The 26,317-nt window shown below is 63.3% G+C and overlaps 1 protein-coding gene across 2 annotated transcripts in view; it reads right to left on the reverse strand.

Annotated features, from left to right (window-relative positions):
• The window catches only part of SCUBE1 (signal peptide, CUB domain and EGF like domain containing 1), a 105,017-nt gene that overhangs the window by 17,368 nt on the left and 61,332 nt on the right, over window positions 1–26,317 (reverse strand). The window contains exons 6-11 of one of the 2 annotated variants that reach the window (XM_080661523.1): window positions 24,490–24,606; window positions 21,958–22,047; window positions 11,104–11,220; window positions 7,002–7,124; window positions 4,354–4,470; window positions 2,815–2,937 (exon numbers count right to left, since the gene is read on the reverse strand). In XM_080661523.1, coding sequence (XP_080517649.1) covers window positions 2,815–2,937; window positions 4,354–4,470; window positions 7,002–7,124; window positions 11,104–11,220; window positions 21,958–22,047; window positions 24,490–24,606 — 687 coding nt within the window. The remainder of the gene's footprint in view (window positions 1–2,814; window positions 2,938–4,353; window positions 4,471–7,001; window positions 7,125–11,103; window positions 11,221–21,957; window positions 22,048–24,489; window positions 24,607–26,317) is intronic. The other variant, XM_080661524.1, reaches the window with a different exon arrangement.

The raw sequence follows: 26,317 nt of genomic DNA on the forward strand, positions 1-26,317 counted from the left end.
AGAGGCTTTCTGAGGGGGCTCCACCACCCCTGTCCCAGGGCCAGACCACCTTGGTGGGAAGGGGCTGGGAGACGGCAGAGCCCACAGGCCCGGGATTTGGGCTACATCCCTAGTGGGGGGTGCGCAGGCGGCAGCCGATCAATGATTCTCTCATCATGGATGTTTCTCTCTCCCTCTCCTTTCCTCTCTCTGAAATCCATAAAAATGTATTTTAAAAAAAGCCTGGCAGGTCCTCAAAGTTAAACACAGCTGCCATGTGGCAGCAGTTCTACCCCTGGCATCCACCCAAGACGGAAAGCGTGTCACACAGACCCCTGCAGCGAACGCAGGGCCGCACTCAGAACGCTCAGACTGGGACCGCACCCGTGCACGGTAACGGTGTGCCCAGCCGTACGATGGGACAGCAGTCGGCAGCGCCAGGAGTGAGGCCTTGGCCGCATGGCTCAGTCGTTGGAGCACGAGCCTGAGGACTGGAGGTCTCAGGTTCGGTCTTGTCACAGGTGTGTACTGGGTTTCGGGTTCGATCCCCTGCCCAGTCAGGGCCCATGTGAATGACAACCGATTGATGGTCTCTCTCACATCCATGTTTCTCTCTCTTCCCTCCCTGCTCCCTTTCACTCTGAGAAATACCAGTGGAAAATACCCTCACTCCTTGAGGGAGAGTTAAAAACAAAAAAAGGAACGAGGCCCTGGCAGTGTGAGCCCTGCAAACACGGACTGTGGTCGCCGAGGCCTGGCTGGAGGGGTCGGGGAGTGACTGCTACGGGCTGGGCTTCTTTGGAATGAAAATGCTCTACAACTGACAGGGGCTGGGCAACTGACAGTACCGAAAACCATCGACTTACCACTTCGTTATTTTTTAAAGCATTTTACTTGTTTGTTTGTTTGTTTACTTTGTTAATCCTCACCCGAGGATATTTCCCATTGGTTTTTTTTCTACGGAGAGTGGAAGAGAGGGGGAAAGACAGAGAGAAACACCGATGTGCGAGAAACACATCAACTGGTTGCCTCTTGCACAAGAACCGACCAGGGATCCCCGGGCTGGGGAGGAGCCTGCAACCAAGGTGCGTGCCCTTGACTGGAATCGAATCCGGGACCCGCAGGCTGACACTCTATCCACTGAGCCAAACCAGCTAGGGCACACTCTTTATTTTTATTTATTTATATTTAAATGCATGTTTATTGATTTCAGAGAGAAAGGGAGACAGCGAGAAACAGCAATGATGAGAGAGAATCATTGATCAGCTGCCTCCTGCACGACCCCCTACTGGGATTGAGCCCGCAACCCAGGCATGTGCCCCTGACCGGAACTGAACCCGGGACCCTTCAGTCTACGGGGTGACGCTCTATCCACTGAGCCAAACAGGCTAGGGTTCGAATCACGCACTTTAAATGGGTGAATTGCATGTCTTTCAATAAAGCTGTTAATAAAAACAAAAACAAAACCCCGGAGGAAGGCAGGCATGACCTAGAGAAAGCCTGTTGGTCCTGTAGACACCAGCCCCAGCGGGACCCCAAGGAGCTGGTGGGCACACCTCTGCAAGCCCATCAGCCGACCACAGCCCCAGGCGGGAAGGCGGCGCCGGGCGGCCAGGCCTCTCAGCTGGTTTCCTTACACCAGCACCAGCCATGCTTCCAAGACTTGACCACACGGCCCCAACACGCCTTCGCCCTCGGCGGCAGGACCGGGCGCTCCGTTCAGCGTGGCGGAGCCTCGCAGAGTGGCAGCTCTGACTTACTGATTTCCAGAATCAGGTGCTGGCGCTCGTCTTTCAACAAACACGACGAGGGACTAGCTGCCAGCTCTGCTCTAGGCGCTGGCGTTCACAGGGAGCAAGACAGGCCCCAATCCTGCCCGGCTGTGCGAACACACACTCCAGTGAGGACAGCCGGACAGAGCGGGGGTGTGGGCAACAGCCATCGTGTCTGGAGGTTGGGAGTGCAGTGGGGGAAAGGAAAGGGGAAGCACATGGGAGGGCAGAGTGCGAGGGGGCGGGTGGTGTCCGGACTGTGCTCAGAGTGAGGAGCCTCCGGTCACAGGAGCGTGCACCCCCGCTGTGCTCAGGGAAGGACCACATCAGGAGCTCAGTGGGGGACGCGGGACAAGGAGGTGAGGGGAAGGCCACCAGGCCAGGGTGCAGCGGCCTCTGGCCATGCAGAGAGCTGGGGCCTTGCTTCGGGGAGAGGAGTCCCGGCGGGCTCAGAGCAGACAGGCCTCAGGGCTTCAAGGCTCGCTGGCTGCCCTGGGCAGTCAGTCCCGCACCCAGAGCAGGCCCGGCACAGGTGGGGGGTCAGCACGTGAGGTGGAGCCAGTGAGTGTGGGGACTGCCCGGGCCCCGAGCACCCGCAGAGGGCGGAGGATCCCTGCGCTCGCTCTAGGAGGCCCTGCCTCACGCCGAGGGGCTGGCAGCTTGGGCAGGGTGGGTCTGAAGAGACCCGGTGCTCCCCGTCCAGGCTCTGCTGCCGCTGCCCCCGGAAGCCCCGCTCCTACCAGCTTTCTTGGCAAGATAAGGGGGAACCGAGGCCTCCACTCCCTCCCTCTGAGCCTCCAGCTCCTCCTGAGCCCACTGGCTGCACACGATGAGGCCAGGCCCCCCAGGTCTGTCTGTGCTCCGCTGACCCCTAGGCTCTCGGCCACCTCACGTCCGTAGGCCTCGTTCCCGTCAGCCAGGGGCCAGCAGCAGAGGCACCTGCCCAGCACCTGCCTAGATCCCCAGCTTGCAGAAGCCACGGCCTCTCCCTGCCCACCAGGCCGGAACAGAGGGGCGGGTCCGAGTGATGCCCACCCCAGGGCACCTGCCCCCGGGCGCTCACCCACGCAGTCCTTCCGGTTCCAGTGGAGTCGCCTCCCCGGGGGGCAGATGCACTCGAAGCTGCCCTTGGTGTTGACGCAGCCCTGGTCGCAGCTCCCGTTGCTCATGCTGCACTCGTCCACGTCTGTAGCACAGGCGGGGGGGGGGGGGGGGGAGGAGGGTAAGGGCAGGAGGGGCAGGACTGCCAGCCCCGGCCACCCCCTCGGGGCAGAAGGGCCGGGAATCCCCTGACCCTAGCCTGACCCTGTCACTGTGCACAGACACGGGGCTGCACCCATCACACATACAAGCATGCACACACACGTGAGCACACAAGACTCACACACACACCGACACATCCCTCCTGCCCAGACGGGGGGTGGGCAGAGCAGTGGCACAAAATTAAAGTTCCCATGTGGCCTCTTCTCACTGTGGGACTTGGGCCAGGCCCTTCCCAGCCGCCGCCTCCTGTACCACGGGCACTGGCGGAAGGAAGTCACCTCTGAGCCCTTCCTCCTCAGACCGCCAAAGGCCAAAAGCACACGTTGTGTGGGAGGGCTAGACTGCATTCACTCTGGGGTACATGACTGTGAGCACCCCGGCCTGCCACCCACATTTGGGGAGCGGCCGGCCCAGAGAAGCTGGTGCCCAGGTTTTGGGGAGTCCCTGCAGCCTACCCCAGGTGCCACCCCCAGCACCAGCTGTGCCCGATCACTTCTCTGCCTCACCCAGTGGGCCCTCACGGCTGCCCAAGGCACAGGGCGGGAAGAGACACCCAGGACCACAGGGGACACCGTGCCCGTACATCTCCAAGTCCCAAGTCTGTGCCTCCCAAGTCCACTGAACCTCCGCCTCCGCCTCCTCTACGCCCCTCCCACCGCCTGAGCCCCGGCAGCTCTGGCTCCCATGTCTGGAACTGTCTCCCCCCTGGTGCCCGGGTTCCACTCTCCTGAACACGTGGCAGCCAGAGCAGTCTCGGTACATGAACTTGGCCTTGTCCCAGCCCTGATCAAAGCTTCCACAGGGGATAAAACCCAGTGCCCGCGGGCTCTTGCAGCCCTGTATGCCATCTGCATCTCCTGCCACGCCCACAGGGCTCTGGCCTCACCGGCTGCCTCTAGGTCACGCTACCTCAGGGCCTTCACACATGCTGGCCCCTCTGACAGGCCCCCCCCTCATCTGGACCCAAACGCTCCTCCTTTAGGATCCCTCACCGTCTCCCTGCTCTGCCCCCCTCTGCTGTCACCTCTCCCACTGCATGAACTGCCGGTGGGATTCTGGGTGGCGACCACCCTCTTCCAGACGGGGGTTCCCTGTAGCCGTTTCCAGGTCTATGCCCACCACCTGGCCAAGGCTTAGCATCTGGTGGGTACTTGCGGCCCCTCCCGATCCTCTGGCCTTTCCTCTGGCTGAGCCCCTCTGCCCACCAGTCCCCAGCCTTGCTTAGCCCCCCAGGCTCGTCAGGGTGAGGGTGAGGGTGAGGGTGTGGGGTGTGGTGCAGGGGGCCGTGCGGCCGGCGCGTGCCTCGGGGGGAGGTGGCCTTGGAGGGCGGGCTGCAGACCTCCGCAGTGGGTTGTCCCGTAGAGCGTGTAACCGCGGTGGCACAGACACTGGAAGCTGCCTGGGGAGTTGACGCAGATGTGGTCGCAGGTCCGCGCGAAGGAGCACTCGTCGATGTCTGCGTGGCCACAGGGAGAGAGTTTGGGGAGGCGTGTCAGGGTGGGCGGGGGGGCACGCCTGCCCCTGGCCCCTCAGTGCACAGCCCACCGGCTTCCTGTCACTGCCGGCTTTCCTTTGTCTCCACTGCCTGTGCTTCCGTGTCAGGAGCCACCTCGTGTCTTCTCTGGAGGTGGGCAAGGTAGGAATATTTTGAATGGAAGGGTTACAAATTTCTGCCACTTTACTACCCCACGGTTAACTGTGATTAGGATTGGCTTTTTATTTTTTTAATATATTTTTATTGGTTTCAGAGAGGAAGGGAGAGAGAGAGAGAAATCTCAATGAGAGAGACTCATTGACTGGCTGCCTCCTGCAAGCCCCCAGTGGGGATGGAGCCCACAACCCGGCATGTGCCTGACAGGGAATCGAACTGTGACCTCCTGGCTCACAGGTCAATGCTCCATCACTGAGCCCTGCCGGCTGGACTGGTCTTTAACCCACCCCTGCGGGAAACTGACGGGCTAAGGAGGCAGCTGCACTGGGGCATGAAGCCAGGCCTCCTGGTTGCTGATTAAAGTGTTTTCCCATCCCCCCCACATGCCTCCTGAGGAAGTAAGCAGCACAGACAGACAGGAGCAGGGGGACAATATTCTACCACGAGGGGCAGTGAGGTGGCCTGGACGGCAGTGAAGTCCGATTCTGAGGTTCCTGGCAGCCGGGGTGAAAGGGAAGAGTGCTTGTTGCTGGAGATGAAATAAACCCCGTGCTCACAGGAGACAGGGCTGAGCTGCCGAGAACTCTGAGCACGGCTCCTGTGGGACAGGGGATGGGCGCCTGCTTCTCCACGGCACTGCACATGGAGCTCGTTCTCTGAATACGTTAGCTCATGTGACTGCACGCATGTTCATAGCACGTGTGTGTGTGTGTAATAACACTGGTGCTGTGGGCGCTCCAAGGAGACTGATCCCTCTGGGTGGGGGTCTGGGAGAGCTGATGCTGTGGCTTCCGGGCTAGTTTGCAATGAAGGAGATCGGATGAGGGGAGGGTGCTGCAGGCAAAGGTGGGAGGTGGCAGCCCAGGGCGCCCAGGGGCTTGTGAGGCGCTCAAGGGGGCTGGGGAGGTGTCTGGGGTCCCCATCCCCAGGGCCCTGAGTGCCAAGCAAAAGCACTTAGACCCCTCCCTGCTGGAGCCGGGAGCCCAGGGGGGTGCTGGGGCGGGGGCCCAGGCCTTAGAGATGAGTCTGGAAGAGGCTGGAGAAGACACGGTCAGAGACCAGAAACAGACACGTGGTCGCCTCCTCTTCCTCCGCCTTGGCAGCTGCCCGCCTCTCTCACAGGGCAGCTGGGGATGCAAAGTCAAGGGCCCACTTCAGCCCCCCACAGGGTGGAGGGCGAAACCAAGTCGAGTGCAGAGGGGCCTTGACTGGGGCCTGGGCAGATGCTGAGCTCCAGCACACCCTGTGCCCTGGGAGGAAGCCCTGGCCCCGGATGGGCTGGCCCTGGGCCCTCCCTCACCCCTCAGGGCCTCGAGCTGCCCCGGAGCCCGGCTCTGAGCAGCAATAACAGACAGACGCTGCAAGCCCCACAGCCAGATTCGGCCACGCGTGGCTGCAGCTACTGGAACCCCGTGGACACGGAATGACTAGACCAGCCGTGGGCAAACTACGGCCCGCGGGCCGGATCTGGCTCTTCTATCCGGTTCTCTTGCTCTCCCCTCCGCTCCTTTACTTTGAATTTATATTAGTTCACACAAACACTCCATCCATGCTTTTGTTCCGGCCCTCCGGTCCAGTTTAAGAACCCACTGTGGCCCTCGAGTCAAAAAGTTTGCCCACCCCTGGACTAGACCGTAACAGTAATCGTGACGGGACTGGCCACGCCCCCGCCACACAGGCTTCCCTGGCCCGGCCCTCAGCAACCCCTCCCAAAGCTGCCCCCCAGGGTACCCCTGTATTCTCAGTGGCCTCATCCAGCCCCACAGAGCTCCCTCTGTGGTCCCCAAGCTCCCTCAGCCCAGCAGTGCCACTTCCTGGGTGGGTTTACCTCCCTGGCTCCGCCTGGGAAATGCCTCTTTTTCAAGCATTTCACCCACATCCCATCTCAGGAAGCCCTCCGAACACTCTCTCCACTGCTCACGCACTGGGCTCCTTCTGAACCAGGATGTTGGCTGGACTTGTCCTGGGCTCTGATTCTTGGCTTCTGCCCAGATTTCTCCTCCCATTACCCTGCTCCTAGCAGGTGCCGGGACCCTATAAAAGGACCTCGGAGAGCACCTGCAACGTGCTATTGCTTCCACCAGGTGGCAGCACTCCACCGCTGAGGCCACGGGAGGCGAGGAGGGGACGCAGCTGATGATCTCTGCTACCCACTGGCTGTGCCCCCTGGGACACCTGCTGCTCTCTCCCTGGGCCCTGGAGTCATAAAGGACAGGGAGGCGGGGAGGGCAGGAGCACATGCTAAGGACCCCAACACCACCTGTTTCTCCCAGAGCCGGACAGCCGGGAGAGGAGGGGGCCGGGCTGACGGCATGTCCTGGCACCGAGAAGCTCACCTTGGCACGTCCGCTCGTCCGTCAGCAGCTTGTAGCCCTTGCGGCAGCCGCACTCGAAGCTGCCCACGGTGTTGCGGCAGGAGTGGTCGCAGCCCCCGTTGTTGGCCAGGCACTCGTTGATGTCTGCGGAGCCAAGCGCGGGGCGAGGAGAGTGGGCTGCAAGCGGGGAGGACGGCCCAGCACCGCCCTTCCCTGACCTGCCTGTGCCCGCTGCCCAGGGCTGGCCTGTTTCTCCACTGAACACAGGGATGGGGGTCCAGCTCGGCAGTGGGGTCAGGAGGGTGGTTACACCACTTCCCCCTGGACGTGGCCACCGTGTGCTGTTGGGCAGGACAACGGGAGGCCGAGGGCCCTGCATCCTCTCACCGCCCCGAGGGGGGCAGCGCGGGGCAGTGAGGCCTGGGGCAGGCGGCTGCCTTCCCAGCTGTGACCCTGCCGCTCGGACTGTAAGACCAGGGTCAGAGGCACCTCGAGGGGTAAGAGAGTGACATCGGTCAGTGTTCAGGGGACTCGTAGCGCCCGCGGGTGGAGGCGCTGCGGGCGGCAGCGCAGCCTGTGGTCCTGGGACTGATGCTCATCTGCCTCTTCCTGCTGCCCCACCCCGATGCCTGCCTGTTGATCTGAGCCGTTCTCCACTCAGCACCTGACGAGTGTGGCTGCACCCTGAAGGTCCCTGCCTGCCCCCACGCCTCACCGCCCAGCCCCAGCCCCGAGCGTCCTGCGGAGGCCTCCGCTGGCACCTGCGGGGATGGCAGCCTCTCCCTCCCCCGCGGCCTGTGGGCTGATGCAGCCTGAGCTCCCGGCCCCGTGTGAGCTTTGCTCCAGGCTCTGGCCAGCTGGCAGATGGCCGTCCGAGCCCCTGCCTCTGAGGTGTTCCCTTTGGGCCGGCCCTCAGCCCCCATGCTGGTCACCCCTCCAGACAAACCCCGCAGTTAGTAACAGAGGAAGAGCCGACTTCCAGGACAGGGCGCAGGAAGCAGGACAGAAAGGCCGCTCCGCGTGGGCCTCTGGCCTCTCTCAGCAGGGCTGCCCACTCAGGTTGCAGCGCCCACTGGGCCTGACCTGAGCCGAGGCCACATGCCCGTCCTGTGCCACAGGCACCGCCCGGGATCAAGGTCACTCTGCCCCAGGTGCCTGGGTCCCACGCAGGAGACTGGTCCCATCCCGCCCCTCGCCATGTTGCTCTCGCTTCTTTTCCCGCAGCCTCCAGAGAAGGCAGGCGAGAAGGCAGTGAAGCCTTCCCACGCATCGCCACTGTCCCCTCCCCTGGGGATTATGGGAAGACGGGGATCTCTAACTAGAAGCTTCTCGCAGAGCGAAGGCCCACCTCAGCCCTGGCCCAGCCTGCTGTGTGATCCGGGCAGGGAAAGGCACCTCCCTGGGCCTCAGGTCCCGGTGTCGCTGGTGAGACTGGCCCTGCAGTGGGACTGCCTCTTCCGGAACGCCTCAGGCCTCTGGAACCCCGGTGCCATGCCTCCCCATCTGGACCTCTTGGCTAAGGGCTGTCATAGCAACCAGACAGGCGGCAGGAGGCATGTTTGCTCGGGCCAGGCCGGTGCAGCAGGCTGCCGGGGTCACCGCCCGGGAAGCTACGCCCAGCTGCAGCCTGGGACACAGCGAGGGAGCACTGGGCACAGATGGCTCCTCTACCTTCATTCTGACGCGGTGCATCTGGCGGGGGGCGGGGGCAGCTCCTCTTCCCACCTCCTGCCCCTCTAGACTCTCCTCCTTCTCCACTGTGCTCCCCCAGCCCTCACCAGGCGGCCGAGTCCCCTTCCTGTCCACGGGTCTTCTGTGGCCTACCGCTGTCCCAGAGGAAAGGCCCGGCCCCCTTGCCTGCTCTCCCTGCCCCCTGGCTCCTGTCTGGGCAGCCCCAACCCAGCCTGCCCTGGGAACACTGACCCGGAAGCCTTCTCCGACCTCCTCTCAGTTAGCGCCCTGCCACGGGGCCTGCCCTCGGGGCTATGGAAGGGCCTCAAGCACAGGGGCCGGGGGATGAGTATGAGGCCCCTGTCGGGAGCCCAGGGCCTGGCGCAGGCTGGCACAGTGACTGCCCAGGGATGCTCACTGGATGGATGAATGAGTGAGGAAACGAGGGAGTCAGGGGGGCTGAGAGAAGGGTGGGGTCCTGAGCCATCTGCTGGAACATTCCAATGCATCAATGTTCGAGGGTCAGTACTATGTGGGGGAGGCGGAGGGGGAGGACACAGCCTGGCCACCCAGAGGCATGTGGGTGAGGGCTCTCAGGTGGGAGCAGAGGGAGGAGCTGGGGAGTGGGCTGGGCTGGAGGGGCAGAGGCAGGAGAGGGAGGAGAGGAACAGGCAGTGGTGGGGTTCTCTGTTCTGGAAGGTGCTGGAGGATGGCTGGTGCCTGAGGAAACCCGGGCTCAAGCTCAAGTAGGCCCCAGACCCCCGCCTCTCGGAAGGACCAGCTAGCAGGACACCCTTCCCAAGGTCAAGTGGGTGCAGTCTTGAGACCGGACCCGGGCACTGTCTACACTCTTGAAACAAAGCGAGGGCTTGGGGCAAATCCTCTAGAACCCCTTTCCCACGCTGGCCTCCACCTGCCCTTGCGATCCCTCTGGATTTCCTGAAACCTCTGCTACCTGACCTCCAGCCATTTGCTTGAGGACGACCTTTCTGGTTCCGGAAGACACGGCCCCTTTGAGGCCGGTCCTCTGACACGCCCTCCGGGCCTGGCTAACCCCAGGGTGTGCACGCCGACTGAGGAGCGGAGGCCCAGGGCCAGGGCCTCCGCTGTGCACCCCTGGACTGGCTGTGAGCCGAGGCTCTAGAGCACCAAACCCTGGGGTCTGGGGTCAACGTTTGGTTTCCAGGGTCCCTGCCATGAAGATGTTAGGATGTTCTTATCCCGCATCCTAGACTAGTCCATGACCCCGGAGTCCTAATGCATCAGACAACATCCAGACCACTCTTCACCTCACGGCCCCGGGCCCAAGCCAGTCCCTGGAGCCTGGGTGACGGTGGCAGCTGACTCACTGCCCTTCTGGACCCGCCCGGAGACCAGCAACGGCCAGGGACCCTCCCCCAGGGAAAACCTGGCCTCGGCTGCCCCTGCCCAGTAGCTTTGGGGCCTCACCAAGGCTCCAAGGATGACGGGCCAACCCCTTCCCCGGCACACAGGCCCTGCACCATCTGGCCTCCCCGCCCCTCCCCAGACCCGGGCACTCCCTGCCTCTGGGACCTGGAAGCGGCCCCGCGGCAGCCCCATGCCCTTGGAGGTGCTGCCCTGACCACGCCTCCCCCTGGCCCTCTGTCTGCTCACGCTCAGGTCCGGCCCCTCCGCCTGGCCTCCAGTTCCCGCCAAGCTGGGCTTCTCGGTCCAGCCCCGAGCAGGCTGGTTCACACTGACCCCCTTGATTGTAAAACGTGAACACCTGCCTTCTGCACTCTACAGAAGACCCCAGGAACGGACTACTTCATCGCCCGTCTCGCACTCCTACACGCAGGAGGGGCCCAGAAAACCCGGCCGGGACACAAGGGAGCCAGCACTTCCTGCCTCCAGGGCGGTGGGGCTGAGCAGGGGCCACATGCCTGCCAGCTCAGGGTCCTCAGACCCCGGCTCCTCCTGTCCAGTGGCGGACAGGTCCTTTGCACCCCTGGTCCTTCAGCTGAGATGCACCCCCCAACTTCACTCCTCCAGTGAGTCCTAATTTTCCTAACGGGGACTAGCAGACAATCCCACCCCGGGAGAAGCAGACCCTCTCCCTGCGTCGCCCTGCGCCACGCTGTCTCAGCTGTGGGGGTGAGGAAACGCGCCACCCGACCCCTTGGGGAATCACACAAATCACGAGGCCAGGAAGGCACCTGTCACCCAACGTGCAGCCCAGTTCTTTGATAAGAGAACCCTGTTTTTGTGCCCAGGAACCTGGAGGTGTGCGGCAGAACCAGCATTCCCTGGGACGCTGTGGGGGTGCGGGTGCTTAGCCTCCCTCTGCTTAGCCCCTCCCTCAGACATGCAGGCGACAGCTCAGCTTCCTGGTCCCATGCCCACCCCACCGGCTGGCATCGCAGGTCCTGCTCCGCCTGCCCTGCCGTGGCTAAGGAGCGGAGGCGGGCACTGCTCCCGGCTCCGGGCTGACCTTTGCACGTCTTCCCGTCGGGCTGCAGGGTGAATCCCACGGGGCAGCTGCACCGCACGCCCGTGGCCGTGTCCTTGCACGTCCGGTCGCAGCCTCCATTGTTGACGGCACACGTCTCTGGGAGGGAAAGAGATAGAGCTGCTCAGTCTCCTCGGACAGAAGCCACCTCCTCTCCCCACCCAGGGGGAGTCTCCCGAGACAGGAGACCCGAGACCCTCCAGCTGTGGGGCTTCGCCGAGCCTCACGGTCCCCATCTGGAAATGGGAGAAGGGCATCATTTCCGTGGGTTGCTGGTGAACACCCATCATGATGGTGGTGGACGGAGTGATGTTTGCAAACTGCAGAGGGCTGGGCTTGGGTAAAGGCACGGCCAACAGGGCCCCCTCCTCCTGGGGGCCAGTGCCTATGGGCCTGGCTGGTCTTTAACACCCGGTCAGATTCCTCAGGCCTGGTCCGCCTGGCTCAGGCGCCAAGCCCAGGCTGACGCTGGCTGGGGCTCCCACATGCACCCCAGCACCCTGGCCTGTGGCCCTGGAGCCCCGGGGGAGGTTTGCAGAGCGCGCACCATCCATCACCGCCATGAGGCTGGGCCCAACATCTGTTCTCACTGAACGAGAGGCCACAGGCGTCTGGTTTTTGTCCACTTGAAGCTTGTCTGGGGCTTTTTTTCCTCTTTTGCAAATTCAAAGGAGCTGGAGTGGCTGTGGCATAACTGAGGTCACAGGACCTGTCGTGTGGTGAGAGTGATCCTCCCCAGGCCCGCGGGGGGGCCGGCAGAGCCAGGTCGCCAGGGCGCAGGTGGCCCGCACACGAGGAGCCTGGCTCCTGGGCCTCGGAGCCTTCCCATCTGGGTTTCTTCCGAGCATCCGGCGGCTTTGATCTTGTGGGAACTGTGCCCGCCCAGGCTCCCCTCTTTTCTCGGCTGCTGGGAAGCAAAGAGCCAATGGGCTCCTCATTCTTTTATGACCGAGATGCCCTGCCTGCCTGCCTCAGCTTCCCCTGGGCGCCTGGCCTGGGGCCTTTCCCGAGGCCCCCAGTTCATTCTGTCTGCCCATCCGGCTGTGGTACCGGACTCCTGCCAGCTGCCTCTGGCCTCTGCAAGGAGTGTGGGATGAGTGTGGGAGTGGTGACTAAGTGAATGTGTACCCCAGGTGCCAGGAGCCCCTGACACTACTTAGACCAAGTTCACGGTGCCTTCCCTTTGAACTCCAACTTGTGATGGGGGCTGTGCAGGGAGAGGAGGAAGCCGACTTTGCCTCCCGTGTGGGGGGCTGTGCATCTGGGCTCTGCGGGGTGGCCTTGGCCTCCGGTGCGTGGGGCTGTGCATCTGGGTTCTGCGGGGTGGCCTTGGCCTCCGGTGCGTGGGGGTGTGCATCTGGGTTCTGCGGGGTGGCCTTTGCCTCCCGTGTGTGTGGGGGTGTGCATCTGGGCTCTGTGGGGTGGCCTTTGCCTCCCGTGTGTGGGGGTGTGCATCTGGGTTCTGTGGGGTGGCCTTTGCCTCCCGTGTGTGGGGGTGTGCATCTGGGTTCTGTGGGGTGGCCTTTGCCTCCCGTGCGTGGGGGTGTGCATCTGGGCTCTGCGGGGTGGCCTTTGCCTCCCGTGCGTGGGGGTGTGCATCTGGGCTCTGCGGGGTGGCCTTTGCCTCCGGTGCGTGGGGGTGTGCATCTGGGCTCTGCGGGGTGGCCTTTGCCTCCGGTGCGTGGGGGTGTGCATCTGGGTTCTGCGGGGTGGCCTTTGCCTCCGGTGCGTGGGGGTGTGCATCTGGGTTCTGCGGGGTAACTGTGGGGGCTGCCTGAGCAGAGGCCGCCAAGCCGTCTCCTCAAGGCCAAAGTCCACCATGATGGGACGAGCTGTCCCTACCGCAGAAAGGCGAGCGTCCTGGCCCTGGCCTGCCTCTCAGTGTCTCCACAACCCCGAGCCCTCCGCAGGGTGTGGCCAGCTCGGGGAGCTCGCTGCCGTGTGCGCTGGCCCAAGGTTTGGGAGGCCTCCTGCCTGCTAGCGTTTTAGGGTGCAGCTCAAAGACCAGACGGTCGCTGCCTTTCCTGGACTCACACCGGCTGGTCTCTGGTGAGCACAGGCCAAGTTCTGACTGGCACATGGCCCCTCCTGCCCTCGTCTCCCCACCAGACACCTACTGGGGCGCTGCCTTGGCTCTGCCACTCACTGACTGGCCCACGTAGGTCACCCCCTGGGGCCGGGCCTCAGCACCCTCCCCTGGCGGATGAGGACAAGCTTTCCCTTGCAGGGCTGAAGTGAGGGTCAAACCAACCCCCAACTTAGCCCTCCTGGCCCAGCTCCTGGCCTGTAGTAGTTGTTCAACAAATGCTAGTTTCCTCGCCTGGGGTTACAGCCAGAGGGCAGTCCCACCTCCCACTCCCACCCCCAAATCAGAGCCCTCGCTCACCACAAGTGCCCGTGCAGCCTGTCACGTGGAGACCCTCTCTGGAGGGGACAGAGCCCGTGCCTGTCCAGGTGCAGGGACTAAGGCTCAGGCCTGGAGGGCGGGCACACTGTGGGGGATGGGTGTTGCAGCAGGAGCTGGCGCTGGGGCACAGCTGGTGGCCTTACCCAGTGATAGCAGGGTGCGCACTAGGCCTCCATGGTGGTGGAGGTGGGTGTGGCATGGGCATGGGGCGTGGACATGGGATCTTGAGACAGGGACCTGGCAAGACAGACTCCAAGGGTCTTGTAGGCCCTCCTTGTCTCTGGAGGTCCCAGTAGGACACGGAATCTTGGCCCTCCAGAGCGGAAGGGGCTTCCAGAACCTGCTGGCCTCCTGCCCACTGGATGGATGGAGGCCAAGAGGGGGTGAGGTCAAGTCTGAGCGACCACCCACTCTCTGGACCCCCATACAGGCCTCTCCCCTGCCCTGCGCACACCTCTAGTCTCCCGAGTTGCCCAATGGTTGGTGCCTAAACTTCAGGTTTTAAGCCAGGGGCTCGGGGTCCTGTGGGCTATTGTTGGGTGCTGACCACCCCTTCCCACAGCTCCTCGTTATGGTGGGTCCCTTACACCAGGTCCGCTCAGCCTTCCAGGCCTTCGTCCCCCATGCTCACGGCAGCTCTGTGAGAGGTTCCTGGTAGGGACGGTGCAGAGCGCCCTCTACCTTCCTGGCAGGAATGGTGCAGAGCGCCCCCTACCTTCCTGGCAGGAACGGTGCAGAGCACCAGGGCTGTGCGGCCAGGAAGCAGCAGAGCAGGTGGGACCTGCTGGACTAAACCCAGCCCACCTGACAGCCTGTCTCCACTGGCCCCAGCCCCAGAGCCCCCATCGCCCAAGTACGCACTGGCCTCCATCCTGCTGCAGGGCCCCGCCGTCATCAATGCTACACCTGTCCCCAGGCCACATCCGAGAGGCCCCCTGCCACTCCCTCGACATCGGATCCCAGCACCCGCTCTTACTGCTGCCTCCGGGGCCCGGCCACCAGGGCCCTCCTCGGTGGCCTTCCCGGCCTCCCAGCGGTCCCTCCTGCTCCAGCCCCGTGCGTCCTGGCCAGTCCCTACCTCCCGGAGACTTGAGTGTCCTGAGGATGTGGAGACGGAAAGACAGGGAGGGCAAGTCGGCTCACAGAGTGAGCGTGTGAGGGTTTACTCGTGTTATTTCTAATTACTGTGCTGTTTTCCACACGGACGACTGTCAGCTGACCTTTGCCCCCTGTATTAACCGCAGGCTTCGTGCAAGGCCCAGACAGAATGTGGCCTGGCAGTGCTGGGTGAACTGCCAGAGCTGTGACTGCGCCCGCTGTGGTGCCATTTCCTAGAACCCGTACCTGCGGAGTCTTAGCCACAGTGTCCAGGCCCCTGCTTGGGGCTAGGGGCTGGGCCTAACAGTCCCTGGGCTCACAAGGCCCCAGCCCCATGGGCAGCCAGTGGGTTCACGCCTCTGTCCAACCAACAGACTGGGAGCGACTCGCTGGTGCTGGGCAGGGAGGAGCTAGAGAGAGGAAGCTGACACTGACCCAGGCCTCAGAGGTTAAGGCTTTTCAGGGAGACAGGACTGGGACTTGCCTTCCTCACGGGAGTCTGCTCACCTCCTACCCCTGGGCCCATCCCACACACAGACCCATCCCAGCACGAGTTCCTCTCCCAGGCCCTGGCCCCCGTCCACGCAGTGGTCTCCCCGCTGACCACCGCGCTCTAGGCAGAGCCACATCGGGGGACCCTAGCATCAGCACGGATGTCTGCAGAGTGATGGGTGAAAGAACAGGACTCCAGGGGCCCCGGCCAGGGAGGACCAGGTGGAGCGAGGTGACGGGGCTCTGCACTGTCAGGCTGGGGGCCGAGTGCCTAAGACAACGCCCACAGCACAGGGATCTGGGAGCCTCCAGCCACAGGCGGAGTCACAGGCACTGCGAGGCCAGGGAAGCCGAGGGCTGGACAGAGGGCACCAGACTGAGGACAGTGCCAGCGCCAGCGCTGCATGCTCACCAGGATGCACCCCTAGGGTAGGGTGCGGGGCGCACCTGCCCAGGAGCCTGTATGTGGAGCTGGGTCCGGGGACATGTGGTGGCTGTTGTGATGGTGACCGTGGGGGTGGGGGGACTGTGGGAGAAGGCAGGGCAGTAGTGGAGGCCAGGACTGCAGCCCTGATGAGGTAGGGGGCTCCCAAGTCGGGGTCTGAGGGGAATGGGAAGGGGCCCAGCACCGCTCTCTGAGGCAGCAGATCCTTGGCCCCATGATCTCCAGGGCCCGGCCGGCCTGGGTCCTCACTCTGCCTTTTCTTTTTTTGGAGACAAGTGTGTTCCTTATTTTTGTACAAATAATTTATCCTTCAATGTACTTCATAGTATTTTCTCCTTTTCTTCCAGAAAGTCCCTGTGAGGTGATAAACATGCTGCAGGTGTCATGCTTCCATGCTAATCACCTGCCTTTCTAGCCAGGCAGCTGCAAGGGCGGCAGGCCTGTGGCCCTGCACGGGACCCCGTCCCTCTCAGGGCCGCGTGCTGTGGGAGCCCCGGTGGGGTTACGATGTCAGGGGCAGTGACCTCTCGTGGGCCTGCCTGGCGGGTGAGGGGGGGCGGTTCACACCGGTGCTTGGACAGCACAACTCGCCCCAGAAGGGCCTGCAGCAGAGGGCAGGGCCAGGGGCGGGAGGAGGCCGGCAGAGCCAGCGCAGACCTCAGCGAGGTTTCTTCCTTTGGTCTGAGGGATCCTGAACAGCCTACGCAGCCCCCTGCCCCGGCCCGGACAACTGGGGTTTGTAGTAAAGCGGGAGCAGGGCCAGCGGCAAGCCCTTTCCCTGACTCCTGACCCCTGCCTCCCCTCTGCCCACTCAGTGCAGGGGTGCGGAGGGCAGACATGGGGTTCCCCATGCTGACAGTCCTCGGGATGGAGGGGCAGGGTCTCAGCTCGGGCGGCTCGTGAGGAGCAGAAGCCCCAGGAAGGTCGCCTCTCTGAGCCTCGTGTCCACGTCAGCCACACTGATGGTGCCCTCGCAGTGCGGGAACACTGCCATGTGGTCACACGCCTATCTGTGCCGCGCACATGGCCGGCCGGCCGCCCAGCAAGGGTCTCACCCAGGCTGCTGCGGAGTAGACACTACAGACCCTTTTGCAAACGGAAGACTGAGGCTCAGAGATGTGAGGTGACTGGTGTCCCTGTCCCCCCTTCTTTTCTCTAACACACTCTGCCTGGCACACTGCCTCTGCCCTCTCTACACAGCTGTCACCACGACCCAGCCCGTAGTGTGCGCCTGCATGTGCGTACGTGCATGTGTGTGCATGCGTACTTGTGTGTGTGACTAAACTAAGGGCAGGAACTCAGGCCTCAGCGGGGCCCCAGCTGACCAGCGATCAGCAACAGGGTTGAAGTCTGACCACGGGCTCTTCCTGAATGAGAGCCCAGAGCCGGGAGCTCAGGCCTGTGGGCAGGGAGGCCGCGCTGGAGGACAGGTGCCTGCCCAGGCCCCAGAGTCCACCCCCTTCCCCTCTGGCCGCGCCCCCTGCTGAGTGCCTGGCCCAGGCAGCTGTCCTTTGTCACCAGCTCCCTTGCCTCTGCCCTGCCTGACCCCGCCCACGGCCAGGCCTCTCCTCTCTAGGCCCGCCTCTCCCCCAGCTCTCTCCCAGCCGGACACCTGCCTGTGTAAAGGTCAGCAGTGAGGCCCTGCCCTCCCCCGCACCTTCTCTCGGAAGCCTGTCAGTGCCCCTCTGTGGGGTGCCCCGAGGGGCCATCGGAGCTGGCACAGGCTTGGCCTCGGCCCCATCCCAGGGGAAGGGGGTCCAGGCTTGTGACAAAACAGGGTGCTGGAGGAGAAGGGGCGAGCAGTGGGGCTGGGCGAAGGTCCGTTTAGGTCAGGATGAGCCTTTGCTAGGCAGAATCGTCCAAGATGGCACCTGGGTAGAGTGGTGGGTGGCATGACGCCCTGAGGCAGGAAGCCTGGGGCAGGCTGTGTGTGCAGGGCCTGAAGGACACCCTCCTGGAGGGCGGCTCCCAGGAGGTGACTGAATGTGCGTGGGGGAGGTGGCCTGGGACACGGCTGGTGGAATCAGGAGAGACCCAGGGGTCCTGGAGATGTGGCTGCGGAAAATGCTGACAGGGGGGACGGAGGAGCCGGAGCTGGGAGCAGCACAGCAGTCAGACCACCGGCAGGCTCCTCCGGCCCAAAGGGAACCGCGTCCCCCTCCCGTGACTCTGGCGAAAGGGCCTCAGGAGCTGTGACTTCAAACGAGAGCCCTGGAGGGGGGATTACGGTGGATGACCCCGGTGGCCCAAGGAGGTCACACGGGTCCTTACCAGTGGAAGAGGGGGGCTGGAGAAAGACGTGGGGATGGAAGCAGGGGGGACAGACGCAGTGCTGCGTGCTTTGATGGGGGAGGGGCTGCAGCCAAGGAAGCTGCTGGCGACTTTGGCACACGTGCCCACTCTGGCAGAGCCTTGCACGCGACCACCGTGGCACTGCTCACATGAGACCATAGGGGCACCCGGCCCTGCCTTCTGGCCATAGCTGCTCACTCGGTCCTCCCAGGAGGAGCTGGCCAGTGGCGCCTGGGCCTGCCCTTGCCATGAATTCCTCTCTCACCTTCCTCATCTGCTCCCGGGCCTCAGAGCAAGTTCCTCTCCCCTCTGCTCTTCTTCCCCATCCCCTCCCAGGACCCAAAACAGGGCTCAAGTGGCCCCCAGTGGGAGGAGCCACTGGGCGGCACTGCCCGTGCCCGACCCTGGGCCGTGGCACGGATTCCCTTGCGTCTCAGCTGCTCTCCCCATGCCGGGCGGGCTCTCAGCGTGATGCCCACGTGTCCTCTGAGCAGCACTGGGCAGAATGGGGATGGTCACCTCCTTCATTCTTCAGCCCTTGCCTCTGTTAATACAGCCTCGGAGCAGCCCGGTCTCCCTGGGGACTACTAGTGAAGGCTTGAAGTCCGAAGCTCCTAAGCCTGTGACACACGGGCTGCTCTCAGAGGAGATGGCATGAAGGATTAGGATTAGGATTAGGAGCTCCCGGGAGGTCTAGCGGCCCAAGGTGCCTCCGGGCCTCTGAGTATGGCTACCTAAGGCGTGGGGCCTGGGCTGGCGGCCTCAGCCCCAGGGGTCAGTGCTGTAGGAAGATCAGAGGAGGGAGGGCTCTGCCTGAGGACAGGAGAGGCTCTAAGGCAGGGGTCCTCAAACTTTTTAAACAGGGGGCCAGTTCACTGTCCCTCAGACTGTTGGGAGGGCTGGACTATAGTTTTAAAAAAAAAACTATGAACAAATTCCTATGCGCACTGCGGGCCCGGGGCCAGTCGGCTGCTAAGCAGGACAGACAGCGGCACCCGGTGGGCTGGATAAATGTCCTCGGCGGGCCGCATGTGGCCCGCGGGCCGTAGTTTGAGGACCCCTGCCTAAGGGATGGGAGGGGTTCTATATCAGAGAGATGGGAATGTGGGGGCCAGTCAGCACCCATTCCCTTCGCCCCCCTCCCGACACCTGCTTCCCAAACCCGGGTGAGGGTGGCTGGCTGTGCCCTAGTGTCCCTTCCTCATCTCCAGGACGGCTCTGGGCCATTACCCACCAGCGCTCATCAGGAAGAGCAAGAGCAGAGGCCTCGCCACTGCCCGCCGCCCCCCCCCCCCCCCCCCCGTGATGCCCACTCACTTCGCCCTCTGCCGCCACCCTCGCGCTGGTCCCTGCTCCGGGCTCTGGCCTCCGCAGCTGTGCCTGCCTCTCCCCAGGAGGCTGAGGGGCCGGGCCCTCTTGGGCCTCAGAGCACCGGCAACTCGTAGGTTCCCACCGTTCACGTCTAGACACCTTTCCACCAAGTCCCCAGCGCTGACTCACACCTTCCCGGAGGGCACGGACCTGACCGCTTAGAGGGCCTCAGCCCTACCCAGCCCTTCCCAGGCCAGCCCAGGGGCCCAAGGTCAACAAGACAGCCCCGTCCAGAGAGCCTGCAGAGAGTGGCTTCCGCCTGAGCTAAGCCACCTGCTGGTGTGACCGGAGGTGAACCCCGGGCCTTGCTGGCCTCGGTGTTCCCGTCTGAGAAGCAGGGCTTCCTGCCACGGGCTTCAGGGTTCGCAGAGCACCCCCACCCAGCCCATGCGCTCCTCTGCTTCTCAGAGCACCACTCCCAGCACACAGGGCGCCTCCCTCCCGGGGCCCCACTCAGACCTCCCTCCTCCCCAGGCACCTGGGCTCCTGGAGGTCCACAGGAGGACGAGAGACTGGGTGACCTCTCCAGGCCCCGACCCCCGTGGTCCCGTGACAATTAGGATGACCCCATGCCAGCGCTCTGGGCTAAGCTCAGGGCAGTGTGACCTTGGGCGGCCAGGGCACCCAGTGGGCCTGTTTCCGCACCTGAGACACGGAAACGCACTGCCTGGCCCGGGCTCCCAGGGCTGATGTGACCCATCAGTGCCACTGGGAAGGCTGTGGCTGCCAGGTACCCTGCAGCTGCGCTCCCCAGTCCCAGGCAGCGGGGTACCCTGCAGCTGCGCTCCCCAGGCCCAGGCAGCGGGGTACCCTGCAGCTGTGCTCCCCAGGCCCAGGCAGCGGGGTACCCTGCAGCTGTGCTCCCCCGGCCCAGGCAGCGGGGTACCCTGCAGCTGCGCTCCCGAGGCCCAGGCAGCGGGGTACCCTGCAGCTGCGCTCCCCCGGCCCAGGCAGCGGGGTACCCTGCAGCTGTGCTCCCCAGGCCCAGGCAGCGGGGTACCCTGCAGCTGTGTTCCCCAGGCCCAGGCAGCGGGGTACCCTGCAGCTGCGCTCCCCAGGCCCAGGCAGCGGGGTACCCTGCAGCTGTGCTCCCCAGGCCCAGGCAGCGGGGTACCCTGCAGCTGCGCTCCCGAGGCCCAGGCAGCGGGGTACCCTGCAGCTGCGCTCCCCAGGCCCAGGCAGCGGGGTACCCTGCAGCTGCGCTCCCCAGGCCCAGGCAGCGGGGTACCCTGCAGCTGCGTTCCCCAGGCCCAGGCAGCGGGGTACCCTGCAGCTGCGCTCCCCAGGCCCAGGCAGCGGGGTACCCTGCAGCTGTGCTCCCCCGGCCCAGGCAGCGGGGTACCCTGCAGCTGTGTTCCCCAGGCCCAGGCAGCGGGGTACCCTGCAGCTGCGCTCCCCCGGCCCAGGCAGTGGGGTACCCTGCAGCTGTGTTCCCCAGGCCCAGGCAGCGGGGTACCCTGCAGCTGTGTTCCCCAGGCCCAGGCAGCGGGGTACCCTGCAGCTGTGTTCCCCAGGCCCAGGCAGCGGGGTACCCTGCAGCTGTGTTCCCCAGGCCCAGGCAGCGGGGTACCCTGCAGCTGTGTTCCCCAGGCCCAGGCAGTGGGGTACCCTGCAGCTGTGTTCCCCAGGCCCAGGCAGCGGGGTACCCTGCAGCTGTGTTCCCCAGGCCCAGGCAGTGGGGTACCCTGCAGCTGTGTTCCCCAGGCCCAGGCAGCGGGGTACCCTGCAGCTGTGTTCCCCAGGCCCAGGCAGTGGGCGCCCGCCGGGCCAGAACTGCAGAACCGCCCGAGCAGCAGGATGAAGGGAGGAGGCCGACTTCCCCTCTGGGGGGCTGGGCTTAGTGGGGGGCAATCACCTTCTCCTCCTCCCGTCCCCCCCACTGCCCTGAGGGGCACCAGTGCCCAGGGCGCCGCCTGGAGTCTGGATCCAGCCCGGAGCAGTGCTCAGAGTGAAGCGGGTATTGTGTGGACTCCCCAAGCAAGCAGGTGCCCGAGGGGTTTCCATGGAGGAGGGGGCCAAGGCCGGCAGACCAGCAGGTGGGGCTATTCACGAAGTCGGGGGCGGGGGGCAGTTTGGGGCCAGGCGGAGCGGAGTGAGGTCTGTAGATGACCTCACCCAGTCCTCCCCTCCCCTGTGGCAAGTTTCCCAAGTATACAGTGAGCAGGGTGGGCGGGATGCCCCTCCGGTCCCCAGCCCTGAACCTAGATGTGGCCTCTTTCCCTAACGTGGCTTCTCTCCTGAGGGAGGGGACGGGTGAGGACCGCCAGGCCGCCCGCAAGCCTGTCCTACACAGACGCCCTCCTCTACACCTGCGCCCGTGCGCTGTGCTGGTCCCGGGACCCTGACCGCCAACCGGCATTTACTGCACGCGGAGGGGTTCACCGCACACGACTCCGCACATGCAGAGGCCACCTGACGTGGGCCCTGGGGTCTCTGCTACAAACACACAAAGAGATACATGTGTTTGATGAAGGGCAAAAACTTTAAAATGGAAAAAGTGAGCTCATATCTGGAGTGGGGCCCCCCACACTCACACATGGCACACGTGACCCCACACATGTGGGCACACCACACAGACAGACGGCCCACAAACACACACCCCACAGGCCTGCACACACACTCACCGCCCGACACGCCAGCACCACGCAGACCCCGCACACCAGCGCAGACCACACACGTGCATACGTGCAAAGGTGCAAGGACAACAAAGGAAGTGGAAGAAAAGTGTTACCCATGAGGAGCCGCCGTTTCACCCGCTTGTCCACATCAGCTACTGACGTGGCATTGAACTGAGAGCGCTCAATTGCAGCCTCATCCTTCTCTAAAACACAAGTAAGGGACAAACATGGAGCCACTGGTTAGTGACAGCCCACTTCCCGCGCCCAACAGTCAGCCTTCCGCGTGGCACACACAGCCAACACATGCGGGCCAGCGCGGCGCCCTCGCCAAGGGGCTAACCCAGGCACCTCCAAGGTGGGTGTTCAGAGCAGAGTGAAGAGGCAGCAGGGCAGGGCAGGGCGGGGGGGGGTGTGAAGAAAGGGGGTGACCACAAAGGGACGCAGGTGGGACACAGAGCCCACGTGCACACAGAGGAGGCAGCTGAGGTCAGAGCAGACAGGATGCATCTGCGGGGGCCACAGAAGCAGACGGCGCCCCCGCAGAGCCCACGCAGACAGCAGTTAGACAATCTGGCGTGGGCTGGAGGCAGGCACAGGGCAAGCACAGGACAAGGGGACAGGGCCGCAAGGTCCGGTGATGGCTGCGCCTGGACAGCAGATACCCTATCTCCAGGGTGTGAGAGTGCCAGACACTCATGCAAAACTAAGAACAAAACACACAGAAGCACACAGACGCGCGCGCTCACACACACACACACATACACACACACACACACAGCAATGGATCCAATCGAACACACAGAAACCAGGGGATCAATCAACTGGGGCAGCACTGGTTGCCTGCTTGTCTATAGAGGACTAGAGGGACACGCTCAGGTGCTCAGCAAGGGGCGGTGAAGGTGGGCAGTCATGTTAGGAGCGTGCAGAGAGCCCGTGAGGCGCTGGGCAGGAGCTCCGCCGAGAGCGCCCCGTGGAGGGGCACAAGGTTAGCTGGTTCCATTTCTCTGCTCAGTGGGAGGTGCGCAGAGCCCGTGGCTTGCTCCCGGGGGAACCTCAGGAGCAGGGAGCAGCAGACGGGAGGGCTTCCTGGCCAGCAGGGAGCACGGCCAGGAGCAGGGTCTGGGCAAGGACTTCTAAGGGGAGGGGAGGGGAAGAGGGGGCCAGGGAAGTTACGTTAGAAAGAGGTCCCAGCGGGGGCTGTTGCATGCAGCGCACACTACAAGATAAAGATAAGGAAGGATGAGTCAGGTGGACAAAGACAAGATGTGTTAGACGAGCCTGGGTGGGTGTCTGGCCGGCGGCTGTCTGCGCTGGTCCAGCGGCTGGCAGAGGCGGCTCCACCGCAGAGGCGAACACTGAGGGAGACCCCAGAAGACGAGACAGGGAGGGGAGGGGCGTTGGGAGGGGGCGGGGGACGGCAGAGACAGGGCGAGAGGAGGGTCTAGATGGGATCAGGCTGCAATGGAGACACTGGTCTGAGACCGGGTTTTGCTCTGAATTTGGTTTGGTTTGGCTTTTGGCTCTGAAATAATGAACGAACGTCAGTTATCAGACAAGACAGGCAATCAGGGACCATCACCAGAAAAGCAGGAGGGATGAGATAAAATGAAACCAACAACGGCTGCTGGAGAGGAGGGACCACACAGAGGAAGGGAGAACCGCACGGTAGCAGCACCTGGGACAACAGCCAGGGACTAGGATGGGAGCCTGGGCCCCCCCCCGCCCCCCGCCCCCCGCCCCGGCCTCACTCCCAGATACCAGGGACCAGAGTCACAGGGGACACCAACCTTTGGGCGGCATGGCTTTGCCTGCTTGCCACCCCCTATTTTTGTTACTTAAAAGTCCCTTAAGAAATATCTTCCCAGTCAGATAATACGAAATGGGGTGTTTTTAAAAAACAAACAAAAATATAACCACGGTAACGGACTTGTGGGCTTCTAAAGCTCGCCAACACTGAAGAGAAAGAAAGAGAACAAAGGTGGATGGACATCAGCCTTGACATTCCTTTTTCTCAGTTAAAAACGTTCCTCTTATTTTTGAGCGGGGCAGGGACCTCCTGGAGATTACAATACTCAAGCTTCCCTGGGAGCTGAGGGCCAGGAGGAAGGAGGTGACCCGGACTCCCTGTAGCCGGGAGGTGACGGGAGGGGCATCGCTGAGAAGGGACTCTCGGGTGGGCGAGGGAGTTCGGCCAGAGCTCCCAGGAGTCGGGGAAGGGAGAGCAGTAGAAACCCCAGGGCGTCCCGGCCAGGGGGAGCTCTGAGCCCGGGCTGTGAGGCGGTTGCTGAGCCTGCTGTCTCCACAGGAGGGGAGGGAGGGGACCCTGTGCTCAGACCGGAGCTGCCACCCTGGGCGCACACCGTCCTCCCCCGCAGACCACCTCCTAGGGCCGCTCCCCAAGGAGGGGGACCTGCAGGGCGCCCAGCGTGATCCCCAGCAGAGGCGCCTGGTCCTGGGGCTGAGCGCCCCGGGCGCCTCCATAGGCGGCTTCCCCTCACTGCGGGGGGCACCCTTCTCCTTGCTTCCCTTAAGCTTCCTTTCTTGGCAATGGGGACAAGGGGGTGCTGGCTGACGTCAGGGCCGCACGGCGCCTTCCACGGGGGCGGGGGCGCAGGGGTGCCAGTGCAGCAAAGGCGCCTACTTACCGATGCACGTCCGACCGTCCGAGTGGAGGGCGTACTTCTGGTGGCAGCCACACATGGGGCCTGTGTCTGTGTCCTCACAGCTGTGCTGGCAGCCTCCGTTTCCATAGTTACAGGTCACTAGGTAGGCCCAGAGTGTAGAGACGTATGTATAAACAGAACGACAAGAACGGTTAGTTTCTCGGTGTTGGTGGCTTCTGTTAAGGGGTGAGGGGTGGGGAGGGGGAGGGCATGAGACACTCAGCGGACGGGCCCACCTCCCCTGCCCTCAGCCCTCGAGGTCTTGGCTGGAACTGCTCATTCCCCAGAGGTCACTGGGTGGGACGTGGGGGACCTGCGCTTTCAGCAGAGGGGCACACAGCTGATGCACTCAGACTGCGAGTTAAAGGGAGAAGCTGGACAGTTTGATCCCGGGCCGCCAAAGACACTTGAGCCTGACTCGAAGGGGCAAATGTCTGTAATCCAGGCATATTCTGAGGTGGGGGGGGTGCACATGGGGAGAGGGGACACTTATTCCCTTGATTCCTGAGAGCTCTCTTTCCTTGGCTTATGCTCTGGGCATGCGGGAGGGTGTCCCCCGGGGTGCCTATCCTCTCCAAGTCCCAGCAGCCATCTCAAATCCCACCCCCTCACAGCCCTAAGCCCCCAAGGCCATGTCCAAATGGACAGAACGTATGCCAGTTAGTGTCACTCAGGTGCACTTTGAAATGATCTTTGACTTGAACATGTTACACAGTCCGCACTGCCCAGGGCCCGGGGGCTGGTATTTTCCAGCCAGAATCTTAGAACGTTCCAGCGCCTGGGGCAGCGGAAAAGGGGCCGAACACAAAGGAGCCAGTCTGTGTAGGAAAGATAACGAACCCGAGTTTATTGAAAGGAAACACGCTGCTGTCCCTTCCAGGGTGGGAAGGGCTGCCGGCCCTGCTTCACTCTGCAGCCAGACCACAGGTGCCTGTCGCCCGCCACGCCAGGCCCCGGGACAGGGCATCTTCTTGGATCCTTAGCCACTTGTCCAGAATTTTATCTAAACTTTTCATTCGCTTGGCAAAACCCTGATGAAGATCAAATATGCCAAAATTAATCTCAGACCAACCACGGTCAGAGGGGCTAAACCAGCCGTGGGCAAACTACGGCCCGCGGGCCGGATCTGGCCCGTCGGCTGTTCTATCCGGCCCGTGGAGCCGAAAGAGTGGAGGGTTCTCTTGCTCTCCTCTCCGCTCCTTTACTTTGAATATATATTAGTTCACACAAACACTCCATCCATGCTTTTGTTCTGGCCCTCCGGTCCAGTTTAAGAACCCATTGTGGCCCTCGAGTCAAAAAGTTTGCCCACCCCTGGGCTAAACATTCCGAACTGGCAGTCTGAATATGTGACCTCCGTCAGGGTGACCCATGAGCAGCGCTGGTCCAGGGGCGTCGCGTGGTGGCGAGGCCCTGGTGAAGGAGCGAGTTCTGCAGCCCCGCTCCAGGCCGGCCCTTTCCCCGCGAGTGCCCATCCCGAGTGATGGCGCCGGGGAGACGCAGAGATTGGCGCCTGTCACTGTCCCAGAGGCTGTTGGAGAGACGCGAGGTCCCAGCAGGCCAGGCCGCCTCTTCCGCAGGGAGCTGAGGTCCACCTGATGGAGGAACCCACTTCCAGGGTGACCCTTCACGGGCCCGCAGACCTGCTTCGGCTCAGCTGGGGCTTCGAGCGCAGTCCGCAGGCCCCTTCTCCACAGGAGCCTGGCGGCGCCGAGTCAGCCTCTCCCATCCCTGAAACAGCTCATCTCCGGCCCAGGAAGAGTCGCAGGGAAGCCCAGGGTTCCAGCCGTGGTGGCTTAGCATGGGTTCC

This window comes from Plecotus auritus (genome assembly GCF_963455305.1).
Source record: "Plecotus auritus genome assembly, chromosome: 3".
Taxonomy (NCBI): domain Eukaryota; kingdom Metazoa; phylum Chordata; class Mammalia; order Chiroptera; family Vespertilionidae; genus Plecotus; species Plecotus auritus.